This window comes from Saccopteryx bilineata, chromosome 2 (assembly GCF_036850765.1).
Source record: "Saccopteryx bilineata isolate mSacBil1 chromosome 2, mSacBil1_pri_phased_curated, whole genome shotgun sequence".
Lineage (NCBI taxonomy): Eukaryota > Metazoa > Chordata > Mammalia > Chiroptera > Emballonuridae > Saccopteryx > Saccopteryx bilineata.
In genome coordinates, this window is record NC_089491.1 from 354,056,199 (window position 1) to 354,076,620 (window position 20,422).

Here is a 20,422-nt window from a genome sequence, read left to right on the forward strand (position 1 = left end):
ATTATATCAGTTGTTATTTAGATTCAGTAGTAAGGTTATTAAATCTTAAACACATATTATAGGCCCTGGACAGCTAGCTAAGTAGATAAGAGCACTGGCCTGGCGTATGGACATTCTGGGTTCAATCCCCGCTCAGGGCACATAAGAGAAGTGACAATCTGCTTCTCTCCCTTTATCTTTCTCTCTTCCTCTCTTGCAGCCAATGGCTCGATTGGATCAAGCATTGGCCCCAGGCACTGAGGATAGCTCCTCTGGTCTGAGTGTTGGCCTCAAGAGCTAAAAATAGCTCAGTTGTTTTGAGTATTGGCCCAAAACAGGGGTTTCTGGGTGGATTCCAGCTGGGGTGCATGCAAGAGTCTATCTCACTATTTCCCATCCTCTTACTTAAACAAACCAACGAACAAAAAACAAAACACAACCAAATTCCAGGAAGGTTCCTGTTACCTAGATACCCTGAGTCCCATTGTTTCTAAGTTGCCTACCAAGAATTTTCCTGCCATGTTACTCTCCCTCACTTATAAATCAGCCATCCTCACTTCTAAAATCTAATATCCCACTTTCCCCTTTCTTCTTTGTCCAAAGTGTCTTATACACCCAAGTTGCCTCACTGTCTTTGGGATTTTCATGTTCATGTGGATTCCTCATGCATTAAAACACTAATTTTTCTCCTGTTTAAAAAATAAAAACAAATAAAACCCCATACTGGATTCTATGGTAAACTGTTTCCGGTTATTTGCTGCCATTACTCTAAGAGGACTGTGTTGGGTATGCGCTCCTCCTGGTATATTTCCCTACTGATGTTCATTTTGACCACATTACTTTGATGAGCAGGAGTGATTGAAAATGCTACCTTAGGGAGAAAGCTTTGAAGATACCACAGGGTTTGGCCATCTTTCCCCTATGCCAGGAGTCTGGGATGTCCTAGGCAAGGGTCGCAGGATAAAGAATATGGATATGTATTACAAATGATACGCTGTACTTCACATCCTCATGACCATTTTACAACCACCAATTTGTACTTCTCAATCCCTTCATCTTTCTCACCCAGCCCCCCAATCCCTTCCCTCTGGCGACCATATGTCTGTTCACTGCATCTATGAGTCTGTTTCAATGTTGTTTATTTTGTTCTTTAGTCTATATATAAGTGAAATCATGTGGTACATGTCTTACTCTCTTATATTTCAATGTTGAAATCTTCAAGGCTCTATCCTGGACTACTTTTTCCATCTATAGTGTTCTTGAATGTTCCAATTCACCCCAATAGCATCAACTCCCTTCTATGAGTGGATGACCCTCAACTCTATAATTTTCAACCCCGAGTGAACAATGACCAGAGTTCAGCTTATTAAATTACCTCTGGACAGCCCCAGCTGAATGAAGTTTCATGGGTTTTCCAAAGTAAATAATATGTAGCAGCAAAGCATCTACTCCAGTGTCTCTTTTATCAATAAATGACACCCCCAGTTAGTTGCTCATGCAGAAAATAAGGTATCAATTTGATATTGTCTTCTCCTTTATTTTCAACATACAGCCAGCAAGTTCTATAGATTTCATTTCCTAAATCATTCTCAAAGACATCCATGTCTCCCTCCCTCTGCTACTACCCTAATTTATTGCTCTTCTGCCTCCAGTCTTTCTCCAATCAGCAGTAAGAATGATCTTTTTAAAATACAGATCTAATTGTGTCATTCCACTGCTTTAACCTATTGGCTCCCTAGTGATCTTCAGAGAATCTGATGTATAATAAGGTTAAGTACAACCATATTGAAGACTTAGGTTCACATTCTGGCTGACTATATTCTATGAGCATCCTCAGTTTCCTCCTCAGAAAAATAGAGATACTACCTCTTTACAAAGTTGTTACAGTATTTAGATGAGATAATTTAATATAAAGAAGGCTCTGAGCCTTCCAAACAATGACACAGATCGTTCCATGAAAACAGTGCTGCTACTTCTATCAAAGCTACTTCATGGCATCAGGTTCCTGAGGTTTTCAAGATAGCATTCTAAAATCCTTCTAAGCCAGCAGTCATACAGAAGTCACCAGATTTTCCTTAAATGAGCTATCTTTTATTTTTTCTTTCTCTTATAAACATATCTTTGTTTTGTTGTGAAGGAAGCCATCTAACATATAGATGGCTTACTTCTAATTATAACATTACTTCTACACTTACTTCTAATTATAACATTAAAGTCTTAGTATGTAGATACATAATAAAAAATAACTGTAAACAGTCAGCTACGGAGACAAGTACCTGCATAGCAATAGGTCCTTGGGGCATTTGAGAGCTGTAATTCACTCCGATCATGCCTTGCATATTAGGCTGCATGACAGAGACCATAGGAAAACCTTGTTGCTGCATCGGCATCAGACCTGCTAAAAACACAAAAGTATCACTAAAGTCAAGGTATTCTACACTTAATTTTCTTACAACCATAAGTACCTAAAGGACTATGTTACTTGGGAGGTGGCAAGTTAGTAGGAAAAGTGCAGGCTCTGGAGTGAGACAAACTTAAGTGTGAATTCCAACTCCATTGTTTACTTAGCGATGTATCTTGGGCAAGTTATAAAGCTTCATCTGAGAAAGGAAGATAATACTTGCTTTACAGAATTTTTATACATATTTAAAAAATTAATAGTATGACCTAATTGTTTCGCTTGGCCTTCAAGGTGGCTCCCAGTGACCTCTGCCTCTTGGTATTCAGAACCTTGCCATTCCCTCCCACAATGAACAGGACTGAGCACGAAAACAACCAGTATGTTGTGGAAATGATAAGTTTGTTCACAAAACCTGCAGCTTCCTCCTTGGTCTCTTGGCTCACCTCCTCTAAGGAAAGCCACTGCTACATCTTGAGAATACTCAAGCAGTCCCACAGAGAATCCACATCCCCCTGGTCAAGGCACATATGAGAAAACAACCAATGAACAACTAAGGAGACAAAAGAGCTGCAATGAAATATTGATGCTTCTCATATTCAGGAACTGAAACCTCTTGGCAAAAGGTGACATAGATTTGCCATTTTTGTGAGCAAGCCATTTTAGAAACAGATCTCCCAGACCCATTAAACCTTTAGGAGACTACAGCCCTAGTTAACATCTTTACTGCAATCACTTCAGCCCTGTACCAAAACCACCCACTGAAACCACTCCCATACACCTGGCCCACAAAAACAATGTAAAATAATAAAATGTTTATTTTTTAAAGTCTTGGGTTAATTTCTTTTTTAGATGTTTTATTTATTCATTTTTAGAGAGAGAGGGGAGAGAGAGAAGGGGGAGGAACAGGAAGCCTCAATTCCCATATGTGCCTTGACCAGGCAAGCCCAGGGTCCCAAACCAGCGACCTCAGCATTCCAGGTCGACGCCTTTATCCACTGCGCCACTACAGGTCAGGCTTGGGTTAATTTTTTATGCAGCAGCATATAACTAATGCCATAGTAGTTAGAGCATGAAGTTTGTATGCCAACTAGAACTGTCACTAGCTTTGAGACCTTGAACAACTTGTTTAAATTCTGTGCCTCAGTTTCTGATCTATAAAACTTTTAATATCTAATATGCTTGAAGAAATGACATTCCTCTTGTCTTTCCTTACAGGAATAGCTTTTTCTTTTTCTTTCTCTTTTTTTTTTTTTTGTGTGTGTGTGTGTGTGACAGAGACAGAGAGAAGGACAGATAGGGACAAACAGGACAGGAGAGAAATGAGAAGCATCAATATTTCATTGCAGCTCTTTTGTCTCCTTAGTTGTTCATTGGTTGTTTTCTCATATGTGCCTTGACCAGGGGGCTACAGCAGAGCGAGTGACCCTTTGCTCAAGCCAGTGACCTTGGGCTCAAGCCAGCAACCTTGGGTTTCAATCCAGAGACCTTTGGGCTCAAGCCAGGAGTCATATCTATGATCCCATGCTGAAGCCAGCGACCCCGCGCTTAAGCTGGTGAGCTCGCGCTAAAGCCGGATGAGCTCCCTCTTAAGCCAGTGACCTCAGGGTTTTGAACTTGGGTCCTCTGTGTCCCAGTCCAATGCTCTATCTATCCACTGTGCCACCGCCTGGTCAGGCCTTACATAAATAGTTAATATAATAGTTAACACAAAACAGCCACCAGCACATAAAGTATATAATGCAATGGCAGGAAAACTATCACGAAAGAGTATAGTACCTCTCAAACTTTTCCAGTGAAGCACTCCCAAGAGCAGTGGAGAATAAAGATATAACCCTTTGGGGATTTAATAAATACTAAATGCCTACCATATTTCAGACACAGCTCTAAATACCTGGTACACAACAGTGAATAAAATTCCTACATACCCTGAACACAGATTTCAATCTAATTTTGCATTTTATCACATATTGCATCAATCTTGGTTCTACTGTAAGGAGCTTTTAAACAAATTTTGATTAAAAAATAATTAAAGATTTTTAGTGGGGGAAAAAAAAATTAAAGGTCTAGTAAAGCACACCACGTTTATCTTGTACATTCTGTGAGCCTTCAAGGTTACTTATATATAGTTTAATTTCAGAGCACAAACATCCACATTTGTAGGTAACATTTATCAGTGGCAAGCTATTCATTTATTCAATTATTCATTTATTCACTTATTTATTCAAGCATTGAAGAGCCTACTCCATGTCAGGCACCATTCTAAGGACACAGCAAAGAACAAAAATGAGGTCTTTGTCCTCATGGAATGCAGTCTGTAATTGGGGGAGATGATAAAAAATCAGTACATGTCAGGTGGTTATAAGAGATAGAGCAACAAATAAAGCAGGATGGGGGGGGGGAGAGCTAGGGAAAGAGTGGTTGCTGTTTCACAGTCAGAAAAGGTTTCACCAATAGGCTTGTATTTAAGCAAGGACTTGAAAAAAGTAAGGGAACAAGCCATGTGGGTATCTGGGAAGAGTATTCCAAAGAATGGAGCACCAAATGCAAAGACCTTAAGGTGTTATGGAGAATTAGAATGCACAGACTAAATAAAACCATAGTAAGATGCTTTTCCTCTTATCCCTTTGGACCTCAAGCCTTATTTATCTTAATTAATTTTATTTAATTCTTGAATAAAATTTAAAGGTATAAAGGAACACACAGTGAAAAATAAGAATTATTTCTCTCCTGTCTCCTGTTCTCCTATTGATGATCTTATGGCTACTTTTGTTGTCAGTTTCTTGTATATGCTTTCAGAAATAATCCATTCATAATTTAAACCCTTCAAATGATCAGAAAATTCACTCTAACATACTCTGCAAGAAGAAAAAATCTTGTAAAACAGTTGGAAGTTGCAGACAATAAATATCAGGCAACCCTTTGGGGACCCTTCTTGTCTTGTTCCTTTGCTCCATATATAGATATTTACTTGGAAGTTTATAAAAATGAAAAATGAGCTATTATAATGAACACATTAGCTATACTGCCTTCTTAAAGAGCACAAGATCTCAAACCATTTGATCTAAATTTGGGACACATCTAATCATAGGTAGCTTAAATAATGCATAAATGTGAGCACAATGAAAAGAATACAACTGACCCTTGGAAAAATTTACTGAAACTCAACCTCCACAACTGATTATAAATGGAGACAAAGTCAGTATGAGCCACTGACCACCTGCTACTGAGCAGCTCTTATCATTCATCTCCAGCAGTGACCCAGGAGTCTGTTTCTCTAGCAAGCCTACCCTAACCAATCAACACTGATGCTGTGAGAAGGGCCAGTCTTCAGAAGCAGCTTGGTGTGTGGAGAGGAGGAGAGTACAGTGGAATGGGAAAAGTGAGCAGAAACAAGGGCAAGACATATTCTTCCTTCAGTGCGGTGTCTGAGGGGCACAGCAGCATGAGTCAAGACTGGACCCCTCACTATTATTTCCTTGAAGTGAAAGCTAGAATTGGGTCTAACCAGGCGGTGGCGCAGGGGATAGAGCGTATGACTAGGATGCAGAGGACACAGGTTCGAAACCCCAAGGTTGCTGGCTTGAGCGCAGGCTCATCTGGTTTGAGCAAGGGTCACCAGCTTGAGCCCAAGGTCGCTAGCTTGAGCAAGGGGTCACTCGCTCTGCTCTAGCTCCATAGTCAGGGCACATTTGAGAAAACAATCAATGAACAACTAAGGTGCCTCAGTGAAAAATTGATGCTTCTCATCTCTCTCTCTTCCTATCTGTCTGTCTCTAGTTGTTCCTCTTTGTCTCTGTTACAAAAAAAATAAAGGTTACAAAAAAAAAAAAGAAAGCTAGAATTAATATTGGTAGTCTCTTGTGAGAAACTATGAGAGATGATGAAAAAATTGCTAGGAATTGTTAAAATTGAATCAGAACACAATCTCATAAGTACATGATTATAATAAGACCAAATTTAAGCCTGACCAGGCAATGGCTCAGTGAACAGAGTGTCAGCCTGGGACGCTGAGGACCCAGGTTTGAAACCCCAAGGTTGCAGGCTTGAGCATGGGATCACAGACATGGCCCCCATAGTTTCTGGCTTGAGCTCAAGGTTGCTGGCTTGAGCAAGGGGTCACTAGCTCAGCTGAGCCCCTGGGTCAAGGCACATATGAGAAAGCAATCAATGAACAACTAAGATACTGCAACTATGAGTTGATGCTTCTCATCTCTCTCCCTTCCTGTCTGTCTGTCCCTGTCCTCCCCCTCTAAAAAACAAACGTAAAATAAAATAACTGACATTCACTTATTCATTCAACAAACATCTATAGGAACCCCATTATTTTCTATCAGCATGCTGGGTGCTGGATACACTAATGAGCACAAGGCAGACATAGACTCTACCCTGTGCAAATAACCACCTAGGAGATGACTAGATTGAAGGAAAAACACGCCATTTAGAGAACTCTTTAGTACTCTTGACCTGAAAGTCTCTGTCTCTGAGGTTAAATAACAATCTGTCAATACGATGTTCAAATAAGTTTGAAAGAAATGAGAAATGATTCTTATTATTCCCCAAATTACATAATTTTTGAGAAATTTTAAGAGCAGCTGTCATATATGTTCATGACTATAGGAAAATGCTATTCTATTTGGCACAATAAAACGTCTTTACCCACTTAATCCCCAACTTCAGAAATATAATAGTAAAAACTAAAAGTTCCAAACTGAACCTTTCACTTACCTTGAGGGGGTCTTATTCCACCTGCAACTGGATACATAAAGCTGAAAACAGAACAAAAGTACATAGGGCTATTCATATGTACAGAGATTTCAAATAGAACATGCCATTTTTTACATAAATGAAAAAATTATAACTAGGACCCTGGCACATATTCTGCAATACAATACTGAAGTAGCCAACATCAGAAGAAATTGAAAATCCAGTCACAATTCTCGGCCTGTTAGTACAGGGAAATTTTTTTTCTTTTAATTTTCTTCTTTTTTTCTACTTCTAGTGAGAGGAGGGGAGGCAGAGACGGAATCCTGCATGTACTCCTACTGGAATCCACCTAGCAAGAACACTAGAGGGAGATGCTCTGACCATCTGGAACATTACTCCATTACAACTGGAGCCATTTTTTTTTAATGCCTAAGGAGAGGCCATGAAGCCATCCTCCCTCCAATTGAGTCACAGCTGCAGGATAGGAGAAGAGAGAGAAAGAGAAGTGAGAAGGGGAGGGGTGGAGAAGCAGATGGCTGCTTCTCCTGTATGCCATGACCGTAAATCAAACCTGGGACATCCACATGCCAAGCTGATGCTTGACCACTGATCCAATTGGCCAGAGTCGAAAATTTTTTGAAGTAGAAGACAAAAGATCTTAAAACTTGTCCTGGTTTGGCCTGACCTGTGGTGGCACAGTGGATAAAGCGTCGACCTGGAAATGCTGAGGTCGCCGGTTCGAAACCCTGGGCTTGCCTGGTCAAGGCACATATGGGAGTTGATGCTTCCAGCTCCTCCCCCCTTCACTCTCTCTGTCTCTCTCTCCTCTCCCTCTCTCTCCTTTCTATAAATGAATAAATAAAATAAAATAAAAAAAATAAAAAAAACTTGTCCTGGTTCTGTCAATGTGTGACTTCCCTGGATTCCCATTTCCCTATCCACACAAAGAGTGAGTTGGATTCGAGTCAATTCAGTGAACACTGAATCCTACTACATGAAAGTCGTGAATTAGCTCATAGTCCTGTTGAAGACACAGATGCAAGCAAATAACTTGAATATAGGACAGAATGTAAGAGGTCCAAAATACTAACAGAGATTAGAAAGAAAAGACACTAATTATATAGGTTATATCTTAGGAACTTTTGTGAAGATATCTTTAGCTGAATCTTAGGAACACTATATAGCTTGAGCAAGAAAAGCTCTGAGAACAAAGTTGGTGTGTTCAGAGATATAATTTAAGATTAAATATACAGAATTAGAAAAGTAAACAGATTATAGAGTGCCTTTAAAATGTTTAATTTTAGGCCCTGGCCAGTTTGCTCAGTGGTAGAGTGTCAGCCAAGCATGTGGAAGTCCCAGGTTCGATTCCCGGTCAGGGCACACAGGAGAAGCGCCCATCTGCTTTTCCACCCTTCCCCCTCTCCTTTCTCTCTATCTCTCTCTTCCCCTCCTGCAGTCAAGGCTCCCTTGGAGCAAAGTTAGTCCAGGCACTGAGGATGGCTCTATGGCCTCTGCCTCAGGTGCTAGAATGGCTCCGATTGCAGTGGAGCAATGCCCCAGATGGGCCGAGCATCGCTCCCTGGTGGGCATGCCCGGTGGATCCCGGTAGGACACATGCAGGAGTCTGTCTGTCTGCCTCCCCCCACCCCCCACTTCTCACTTCAGAAAAATACAATAAATAAATAAATAAATAAAATATTTAATTTTGAATATTACATAAAGCTATCAGAGATTTTTTAAATTGTGGTAAAATATACAAAACATTTTTACCATTTTAATTATTTTTAAGTGTACAGTTCAGTGGCATTGAGTACATTCACATTGTTATACAACTATCACCATGATCCACTGCCAGAACATTTTCATCATCCCAAACAGAAACTGTGTCCATTAAGCAATCCTCCCCTGAGCACCTACACTCAGCCACTATCTTACTTTTTTTTTTTTTTTCAAAGTTAGAAGCAGGGAGACAGTCAGACAGACTCCTGCATGCGCCTGACCGGGATGCCCACCTGGCATGCCCACCAGGGGGCGATGCTCTGCCCAGCTGGGTTGTTGCTCTGTTGCGACCAGAGCCATTCTAGTGCCTGAGGCGGAGGCCATGGAGCCATCCTCAGCCCAGGCCAACTTTGCTCCAATGGAGCCTTGGCTGCGGGAGGAGGAGAGAGAGATAGAGAGGAAGGAGAGGGTGAAGGGTGGAGAAGCAGATGGCAGATGGGCGCTTCTCATATGTGCCCTGACCAGGAATTGAACCTGGGGCTTCCACACGCTGGGCCAACACTCTACCGCTGAGCCAACCGGCCAGGGCCGCCACCATTCTACTTTTTACTTCTATGAATTTACCTAGTCTAGCGAGCTTATATTAAGTGCCATCGTACAATATTTGTCCTTTTGTGACTGGCTTATTTCACTTGGCATAATGTCTTCACAGTCCATCCATACTGTAGCATGTATAAGAATTTCATTCCTTCTAATGGTCACATAATACTCCAATATATGTACATACCATTTTGTTTATCCATTCATTTGTTGATGGACATGTGGGTTATTTCCACTTTTTGGCTATTGTGAATAATGCTGCTTATGAACACTGGTATACAAATATGTTTCAGTTGCCTCTTTCAATTTTGGGGGGGTATATACCTAGTGGTGGAATTGCTGGGTCATATAGTAACGTTATGTTTAGTTTTTCAGAAACTACCAAATTGTTTTCCATAGCAGCTGCACTATATTACAATGCACAGAGGGTTCAATTTCTTCACATCCTCATTAACATTTATTTTCTGCTTTTTTGATGACAGTAATACTCATGGGTGTGAAGTGGTATCTCACTGTGATTTAGATCTGTATTTCCCTAATAACAGAGGTTTACATAGAAGAGTAAAATAATCAGAAATGTGCTTTAGGTTTCTCTGGAAACATGGGGTGTGGCAGAGAAGTCTATAATAATAATTTTACTCATAGATGAAAAGGGTTATAACCAGAGAAGTGGTAATGACAAAGAAAAGGTGAATAAGAGAGATCTAAAAGAAAGAATCAGCAGGACCTGGCAACTGGCAGCATGGGGAACAGCAGTGAAAACGTAGAAAGAGCAGAACAGAATGCTGAGATTCTGAGCCTCAGCAACTGCAAGCATGCTGACGCTGCTTCCTGAAAACAGGAACCCAGTGTGAGTAGGTTTGGGGAGAAAGGTGGGAGGACTGTGACCATGAGGAGCAATCTAGCAGGCAGTCAGAAAGGTAACTCAGCTCAGGAGAAGGGTCTAGGTCAGCGGTTCTCAACTTGTGGGTCACGACCCCAGCGGGGTCGCCTAAAGCCATCGGAAAATACATAATGCATATCAGGTATTTACATTCTGAATCATAACTGTAGCAAAATTACAGTTATGAAGTAGCCACCAAAATTGTTTTTGGTTTGGGGTCACCGCAACATGAGGAACTATATTGTGGGGTCACGGTATTAGAAAGGTTGAGAACCACTGGTCTAGGTCAATCTACCAAGGTTCTTTTAAATATAGGTAAAAAAAAAAAAGCTCTAGTTGTGGATGAAATAGCCAAGGGAATGTGTATATATAATAAGAAGGTAACAAAGGACAGTCAACCTTGCAGAATTCTTACAGTGGCAACTGAGTAGGAAATGGTCATTGAGAATTAGAGGAGTTGGTTATAACTAACAGTTATACCTGAGGAACAACCACATTTTGGGAAGAAGGAATAGTTACTAGTGTCTAATGCTACAGAAAAGCTGATCAGAATGAGGATTAATAAAATTTTGAAAATGGTGATCTTTGAGTGAACAGTTTCAAGAGGAAGAGGAAGAAACCTGTAGGGAGGAAGATTCAGAAAACAAAAGATACTCAGATGATCTGATTTTTGGTGGGGGAAACACAGTGCGACATACAGATCATGTACCATAGAAATGTATACTTGAAACCTATATGATTCCATTAACCAACGTCAGCCCAATAAATATAATTTAAAAATATATACTTAGTACTTGATAAAACAAGGTGTTTGAGGGAATGAGAACAGAGCAAGGTAACAAAAGGGATCTGCTTTGAAAGGAAGAGGAACTTCTTCCTCAGGCTGGAGGGGGAAAAAATGGGACAAATCAAGGAAGAAAAATTCTGAGTGAGAAATGCTTTTAATTTGGGAGTCAAGATCTGAAGGAGATTTCTGGATAATATCTAAGAGTCTAGTGGAACTCAGGAATGTACGCCAAATTTATGAGTTCTTGCATTTTTCTACTGCACAAAACCCCGCTTTTCTCAGGGAAAAGGCTAAACACCAAAGTTTAGAGGCTTTTAGCTCTAAAATAATTTTCAAAATTTTAAGATGGTTTACAAAGTTCTAGCTGAACATATTTCTGGTAACATGTTACTTGCAGCCTAGTAGAGGTTCTGAACCATTAGCAATTTCTACTGCTGCCAAGGGGGCCCTGCACCTAAAGAGAGGCCTGAATAGTGAACAGCTTTTCTGAACCACACACACAGATATGTTAGCTAAGTAACGTGTTACCTGGTTAAAATGTTTAAAGTGCAAGCTGAAATTTGACAGTACTCAATCTTTTGAAAAGATAATTATATACTAAGATTATAAATTTAGAAGCAATATAATTAAGTATTCAACCTGTTGAGACTTTTTGAAGACAGTCTTAGAAGATTACAATTACCAATGTGGTTTAGTGACTAAGTAAAAAGTGGAAACTCAGGCTCTGCCAGAAGTTGACTGTGAAGCTCTATGCCAGTGGTAGTCAACCTGGTCCCTACCGCCCACCAGTGGGCGTTCCAACTTTCATGGTGGGCGGTAGCGGAGCAACCAAAGTATAAATAAAAAGATAGATTTAACTATAGTAAGTTGTTTTATAAAGATTTATTCTGCCAAACTTAGCGAAAATCCGACATAAAGTACTTGGTAAGTAATTATTATTATATGCTTTAACTTGCTGTAACTCTGCTTTATAAATTTTATAAAGTAAAGTTACTTCCCTACTTTATAAATCACCATTACTGTGGAACCAGTGGGCAGTTAGAAAATTTTACTAACAGAGATACAAAAGTGGGCGGTAGGTATAAAAAGGTTGACTATATCCCTGCCTATGCAGTCTCTCTCCACCACCCTGTCCTGTGTCCTCACAGAACTGCAAGTTTCCCAAGGTCCCAACTTAGACAACCAACCAGACAAGGGTAGATGTATAAAGGTTACTTCAAAACATAAACAAATAAAACCTAAATTACAAACATTACTGACAAACATGACTGACTCCAGTAATTATTTAGCAACCCAAACTTCTTAGTGACCTATGTCATATGACTACTCGTATGACTCGCTGAAATGTTTAGTCAACTAACATCAACATGCTTCCAGACTGGTTAGACGAGCAAGTAGGACATTGATACGACAGAAATGTTTGGCAAAAAATTGGGCATCCAGATGAACAACAATTTAATTTCAACGGTAAAAATCACTATTAAGGATGTGCTAGTGTGAAAGTAGAGCTGTGAGCTTTATTGTCACATTGATTCTTCTTGCCTACTTCATTCATTCTTTCTTTTCAGTGACCTTTCGTAACCTAGATCAGTGTTTACTTCTCAGGCCTGGACTCCTATGAGGCTTCCTAATGGTTCTCCCCACCTCCAGTAAGTAGCTCATATAGCACAGGTGAGGTACATCTTCCTAAAGGACCATTTGGTAACTATCCTAACATTAAAGCTATGCAATGATTCCCCTTTACATTGAATTTCCTTAGTTTATATTCAAGGACCACTTCACTTGAGCACAACTTTCTCAGCTGTATCTCACAGAACTCTTCTCCCCCATATCTGGCCTACCTGCTATTCCCTAGTGTTCACTAGGCAGCCCCACCCTTACGACAATCTCGACCTCTCCTCCAAATGAGGCCCAGATGAAATACTACTGCCTCTTTGTTTTCTATGTAGCTTGAATCTACAAATATTTGTGGAATGTTCTGTGCAAGAAACAGTGGAAGATGAAAAGAAGAGGAAGCCCTTAAGGAGCTTATAAAAGAGCAGGAAACAAACTGACAAGCTTACAAATGATATCCTAGAAGGATACAGACTACTCAGAATCTTTCAACTCTTCTCATGTACAGTAGTAAAAAAAAAAAAAATTAAACTTCTAATCTTTCTGGTAAATTTTGCACTTTATACAATTCTAGAATTTATTCTAAAGTAGACCATTCAGGCTACCAATTAAAACTAGGGTAATATTGCTTGACCAGGCAGTGGTGCAGTAGATAGAACATCGAACTGGGATGCGGAGGACCCAGGTTCAAAACCCCAAGTTCGCAAGCTTGAGGGCTCACCAGCTTGAGCAGAGGGTTGCTGGCGTAAGCATGGGATCATAGACATGACCACAAGGCTTGAGCAAGGGGGCACTCACTCTGATTGTAGCACACCACCACCACCACCCCCGCACCGGTTAAGGCACATATGAGAAAGCAATCACTGAACAATTAAGGAGCTTCAATGAAGAATTTGATGCTTCTCATCTCTCTTCCTTACTGTCTGTCTATCCCTATCTGTGCCTCGCTCTGACTCTCTGTCTCTGTCAAAAGAAACCCCACAAAAACCTGGACTCACATAAATAAAGCTGAAAAATGCCACTTTTTTGCTTAGTCTTTTAGAACAGAGGCAAGTATCTAAGAAATATGGTAAATTATAGTTTACGAATTTTCTCTTTTAAAAACTAGTTTTTCTTTTCCCCTAAAATATACTTAGGCCACCATAATGTTAGCTTCCTCATAAAATAATTTCAGCCCTCACCACTACCCTTTAAAAACCATAATATTCTTTCTTCATTGAGCATATAGCTTCTCAGTCTCAGAAAATTTCTAATATGTGTAACATTTCCCACACATTATTCACGGTAAGGATCATTTTAACAACTTTTTCTCTCATGTATCCTCTAAAGTTTTAAAATGCAGATGTTACTACAACCAAATTTTACAGAGGAAAGAAATTTTAAAATCAAGTCATTCTAATGTCTACCACAATTTGCGCCATATTAATTTTTTTAAATCTGTATTCATGGATCAATGATATTAAAATACTATTAACGATTGCGAATGATCCACTCAACATTCTGCACCTAAGATCCTCCCCACTCAAGAAAAGTAAAATATAAAAATAACTAAATTAAAAAACTGGGCTTGGAATACCAAATTATTTTAAGTTCATATTTTCCCAGAACTTGGAGACATGATCAAATTAATGCCACTCAAGAACATGTTACAAAGTGTCATCACATGTAGAAAAGAAATAGATTACTACATATTTGTCTTCTCCAGGCAGAAACGGACTTATAGCAAGTATTCATGAACAGCTCTAGTGAAACAGTGAAAAATCAAAAACCAAGAGAAAGAAAAAATTTAAAGCCAGTGAAGGATGCATAGAGGAAATGAAAAATAGGGCTGCACAGAGGTGCTTTATTAAACAGCAGCTGCTTTTTTCCCCTAACATCTCTCTACAGGAGGTGATTACTTTAAATGCTGCACATTTATAGTGTTCATGACTCCAAAATTAATACCTTTGTTTTCCAAAGATAATTTAAATGCTTTAGATAAAAAGCTAATATTATCTCCAAATATGTATGCAGAATGTGTTTGTTGACTAATTAATCAGAATCAGACCAGGTCTTTACAGAAGTAGGGTAAAACTTTCTAGAGTAAAATTTTTCCCTAAATGATGAACTTGTCGGGCTCTCCATCTCGGAAACACGCTCCCGTCCCCTTCCCTTCCTCCCAGGCTTGTTACCTCTACCCCTCTCTCTTAAGCTCCTTTTGCTTCTGTAACATGTTTCCTGAACCCATTTCTTCTATGGCTCACTTCTAATTCTGTGGTTTTCTAAATAAACTGCTTATTTAAAAAAAAAAAATGAAATAGTAAAGTTGCAAATGTTTATTTTCTTTCATCGTTCTGGGTATGAGAACCACAAGCAAATATCAGCTGAAATATGACAGAGGACAGATTTGTTTAAGGGCTAAGTGAAAAGTCTACAAGCTTTGTTTTAATAACTGCATAAAATTCTGTTTACAGTAAATTGATTATTAGTAAACAGGCACGTCTTAAGAGTTACATCTACAAGAGCTCTATTCACTGAAAGGTCTTCAGGTCTTCCTGCGGTTTCTCGTGTGTTAAGGAAACAGAAAGGACAAGCTAACCAAATAGGGAAAAGAACCGTACCATGCACACATCTCGGAAACAACTGTTTGACTTTCAGACCAGATTTTTCAGACCTTTTTGACAGCACCCAGGGTCAAGTCCCGAAAAGGGAAGTGGGGTCGCTTCAGAGCCAGTCAAGGCAAGGGGCGCGGCTTTGGGGCCCCCCCTTTCCTCAATGCAGGCCGGTGCCACCCCGGGCGAGCGGACCCTCACCCTCCCGGCAATGGGGCGCGCGCTCGCTCCCCGCCCGGTCCCAGCAGACAGAGCCCTGAGCCTGGAGGACAGGAGTCGGGGTCCCAGGCTGCGACCGTCCCCTCTGGCCTACATGCCCAGACGACCCTTCTCCCGTAGTCCGAAAACCGCCACAACCGCCGAACACCCTCGGCTGGCGGCTGCGGGGCAGATCCTCGCCGGGCTCTTCACACCCACCTGCCTCCCCCGGCGGCCCCCGCGCCAGCTCCTGCGGCCCCGCCGCCGGCAGCTCCTGTTCCCGGCCGCAGCGCCATCTTGCTCCGGGCCTAATACCGCTGCCGCTACAGCGGCGAACACCTTAAAAACAGCTGTCAGCCGTAGACAGCCACTTCCGGGGCAAATGCCTGACCCTTTCTTGCCGCAGCTTGGGCGACGGGGAGGGCCGTGCGCCCACGTGACCCAGCTCCCCGGTGGAGGGGCGGAGCGCCCTTGTCACGTGGTCGGGCCGTGGCTGAAAGTCCTCCAGGTGCAATTCTAATTATGGGGCTGGTTGGGATGGTCTAGTTCTGCTCCGGGGGTGCTGATTCATTCTTTGGAAAGGCCTTTTGGAAGCAAAGCTGCGGGAGGAGCTACAAGGTGTCGTAGATCCTCCGTTTGAAAAGCCATGATCTTGGTGTGGGGAAGAAAGCAGATCGAGTCCTGTTTTTTAAACTGGATGGTGGGTATACTGGTGTTTTTGTTTTTTTTTAATATTTTTTATTTATTCATTTTTAGAGAGGAGAGAGAGAGACAGACAGACAGACAGAAAGGAAGAGCAGGAAGCATCAACTCCCATATGTGCCTTGACCAGGCAAGCCCAGGGTTTTGAACCAGCGACCTTAGTGTTTCCAGGTCGACACTTTATCCACTGCGCCACCACAGGTCAGGCTGGTGTTCTTTTATCGTTACTTTTTAAACATAAAGAGATGGATCCTGAATGCCCCTTGGCTAGCTTCACAGCAGCAACTAATGATCAGTGCTCTCCACTTTCCCCCTGGAACTCGGCAGCTCTCTTTTGGTACCTACTCTCCTAGCTGCAGGTATTTAAAACTTATTTTAGTAAAACAACCCAATCCACATATATAACCTCCAGGGTGCATAATTCCTGTGTTTGGTTCAGCCATCGTGCCACCCACTGATGGGCGCTTTCTTAGCAGGCATGGCTCCGAGATACAGCGGTCAGATTCCAGACTACTGCAATAAAAAAAAAATTTTTTTTAAGTATAGCAATAGAGTACTAACCTTTTTGCTGGTACAGGGTGTTTTCTTAATGTATAAAAACAAGCAAACTGCAAAGAGCAATACCCTGTGAAGGGCAATAAAGCATGCACAATAAAACGAGGTATGCCTGTACTTGCAAACAGGGGCAAAACAGTGGTGTTTGGAAAGCAGTTTCTAACTACTGTTGACTGAGCATATTTTTACTGATTTTTCCAAATCAAATAACTACATAAAATACAAAAGTCAAATTTAAACTTTTCAAGCCTTCAAGTAGTTTGCTTACTCGCAAGTAATGGATTCATTATAATTAGCTTTATCTTTCACTTTTGCCTCAGGGCTTTTACAGGGGTGCAATTTGTAATGTTACTGTATATTGGGCACACTGGTCAGGAACTGTATTGCACTTTTTCAAATTCTCCATGTCCCTAAGAGTTAGTATTGGCATTTTACAGATGAGAACTTGGAGGTTAAAAGAAGGTGTAATTTGCTATAAAGCAGCAGGGCCAGGATTCTAAACCTGGTGTTTGACTTCATAGTCCTTGCTCATTTCACTGGAGCCAACTATTCAATTAGCATGCATTTTTTCATAATTCTCAACTAATTTCATTCCTTTCCTTTAGTGAAAATGATTTGTGTAGCAGATTACTTCCAAATGATACGAAGGTGTCAAATTCAGTATTGATCCATTGACAAATTAAGACAATGATAGGTTTATGTAACTAGCCACTTTTATTTAAGGATGGGTGGTATCACAGGAGAAAATAGTAAAAAAGAGGAAGTCAAATGAAGGAGTATAGCAAGGATAACAGAGGATGCAATAAATATCTGCCTGGAATACTTTGTTCTCTGTCTACTGATTTTTTTTTAAGTGGAAGTAGGGGAGATACCCTCCTGCCTGTGGGGCTGGGGGTGGGCCGAGGGGGGGGCTGTGCATCTACCTGGCAACCTGGGGCAATGCTACTTTTAGCACTCAGGGCCAAACCTCTAAGCAGTGGAGCCACTGGCTTCAGGAAGGGAAGAGGGAGAAAAGGGCGAGAGGGAGGGGAAGAGAAGTAGATGGTCACTTCTCTTGTGTGCCCTAACCAGTAACTAAACCCAGGATGTCCATACACTGGGCTGATGCTCTATCCACTGAGCCAGCCCACCAGGGCCATTTACTACAATTTTTTCTTTCTTTTTTTTTTAGTGAGAGAGGGACAGACAGACAGGAAGAGGGGTGAGAAGCATCAACTCACAGTTGTGGAACTCTTAGTTGTTCATTGATTGCTTTCTCATATGTGTCTTGATGAAGGGGGTACTCCAGCCAAGCCAATGACCCCTTGTTCAAGCCAGTGACCTTTGGCTTCAAGCCAGCCACCATGAGGTCATGTCCATGATTCTGTGCTCAAGCTGAAGTTTTGAACCTGGGTCCTCATCATCCCAGGTTGATGCTCTATCCTCTGCACCACTGCCTGGTCAGGCTCTTTTTTTTTTTTAAGATTTTATTTATTGATATTGGGGGGGGTGAGAGGGGAGGAGCGGGAACTATCCACTTTTAGTTGCTTCTGATATGTGTCTTTAAATAGGGCAAACCTGGGATTTTGAACCTGTGACCTCAGTGCTCCACCTCAAGGCTTTTTTCACTGCACCACCACAGGTCAGGCTATTTTTAAAAATTAAAAGATTTTAAGTGCAACATCATAGAATATAGCAAACAGGCTACATCTTCACACTAAACAAAGGAAAAGTACTGGCTGTTGCAACTAGATAAGAGTAACAAAAAGTAGCCCTGGCCTGTTGGCTCAGCGGTAGAGCATCGGCCTGGCGTGCGGGGGACCTGGGTTCGATTCCCGGCCAGGGCACATAGGAGAAGTGCCCATTTGCTTCTCCACCCCCCCTCCTTCCTCTCTGTCTCTCTCTTCCCCTCCCGCAGCCAAGGCTCCATTGGAGCAAAGATGGCCCGGGCGCTGGGGATGGTTCCTTGGCCTCTACCCCAGGCGCTAGAGTGGCTCTGGTTGAGGCAGAGCGACGCCCCGGAGGGGCAGAGCATCGCCCCCTGGTGGGCAGAGCGTTGCCCCTGGTGGGCGTGCCGGGTGGATCCCAGTTGGGCGCATGCAGGAGTCTGTCTGACTGTCTCTCTCCCCGTTTCCAGCTTCAGGAAAAAAAAATACAAAAAAAAAAAAAACAAAAAGTATAAAAATTACAAAAGGAGAGGCAAGGTCTACATTGGTGAAATCAGAGCCCTGGAGTTCATTCTCTTCCTTTTGTTAGTTATTTTAGCTATGTAATAAGTAGATGACTGAATACTTGAAAACAAGAAATTTATTTAAAAACTAGTTAACAAAAAGATGTTTCAGTGAGGCAACCATTTTTTCTATATCCAAACAACCAGTTAGAAAATAAATATGAAAAAAGAAAAGATAGCTTTCGCTGGTTGGACAAGTGGATAGAGCATCTGATCCCCGGAGAGAGCACACATTAGAAGCGACCATCTGCATCTTCTCTTCCCCTCCCTCTCCCCCTTCTTTCTCTCTTGCCCTCTCAGAGCAAGTGGCTTGATAGGTCCAGTGTGGCCCTGGGTGCTGAGGACAGCTCGGGTGATCCAAGTGTCGGCCTCAAGTGCTGAAGATAGCTCAGCTGATTAGAGCATATGGCCCAGATGGGGTCTGCTGGGTGGGTCCTGGTTGGGGCGCATATGGGAGTCTGCCTCATTATCTCCCCTCCTCTCACTTAAAAAAAAAAAGATTTGTCTTTAAAAATAAATAAATAAAGACAAATGGCTACAAAAGTTAATAGGTATAAAATCAAAGATAAATATCCCCAGAGTACAGAAAAACAAACCCATAAAAAATATGCAAAGAGTAAGAACAAATTCACAGAAGTTAAAATACAAATATCCAGTAAAGCATCTAAAAAGATGCTCAGAAAAGAAGTCACCAATCATCAAAAATATATAAATAAAAAATCATTTCATTCATTAGATGGGCAAATATCTTAAGAACAAAAGTATCCAGCATTGACGTGGATATGGAAAGTCATTCTATAATATCTATTCAAAGAAAGAAATGTGCATAGTCTTCACCCAGTGCCTCCACTTTTGAGATGTCAATTATAGAAATAACAGCATTTGTACAAATGGATATATATATATATATATATCTTTATGATAGCAATATTTGTGGGGGTTTTATTCTTCTTTTCCAAGTAAGAAGAGGGGAGATTCAGACTCCCGCGTGCGCCATGACCACAATCCACCCACAAACCCCTGTCTGGGGTCGATGTTCTATCTGGGGCACACAGGAGAAGTGACCATCTGCGGGAGGGGAAGAAAGAGAGAGAGAGAGAGAGAGAGAAGAGAAAGGAGAAGAGAGAGGGAAGAGTGGAGAAGCAGACAGTCACTTCTCCTGTGTGCCCTGACCAGGAACTGAACCTGGGATATCCACATATTGGGCCGATGCTGTACCGCTGAGCCAACTGGCCAAGGCAATACTTGTAATAAATGCCTAGAAACAACTTGAATGACATCAACTAACAAATGACTGCATATTTCTGACTTGTAACCAACCATTAGCTTGTATTATTTTTGTCATTGAAAAAAAATCAGACCCTGGCCCGCTGGCTCAGCAGTAGAGCATTGGCCCACAGTGTGCAAGTCCCGGGTTTGATTTCCGGTCAGGGCGCACTGGAGAAGCAACCATCAGCTTGTCTACTCCTCCCCCTTATCT

General features: G+C 41.4%; 1 protein-coding gene across 14 annotated transcripts in view; it reads right to left on the reverse strand.

The window, feature by feature from the left end:
* SYNRG (synergin gamma) overlaps nt 1-15,860 on the reverse strand; it is an 82,406-nt gene extending 66,546 nt beyond the window's left edge. For 11 of the 14 annotated variants that reach the window (XM_066262798.1, XM_066262799.1, XM_066262797.1 and 8 more), the window contains exons 1-3: nt 15,696-15,860; nt 7,106-7,146; nt 2,256-2,377 (exon numbers count right to left, since the gene is read on the reverse strand). In XM_066262798.1, coding sequence (XP_066118895.1) covers nt 2,256-2,377; nt 7,106-7,146; nt 15,696-15,772 — 240 coding nt within the window. In that variant the 5' untranslated portion in view covers nt 15,773-15,860. The remainder of the gene's footprint in view (nt 1-2,255; nt 2,378-7,105; nt 7,147-15,695) is intronic. The other 3 variants (XM_066262796.1, XM_066262786.1, XM_066262794.1) reach the window with 2 other exon arrangements.
* Between the last annotated feature and the right edge of the window lie 4,562 nt (nt 15,861-20,422).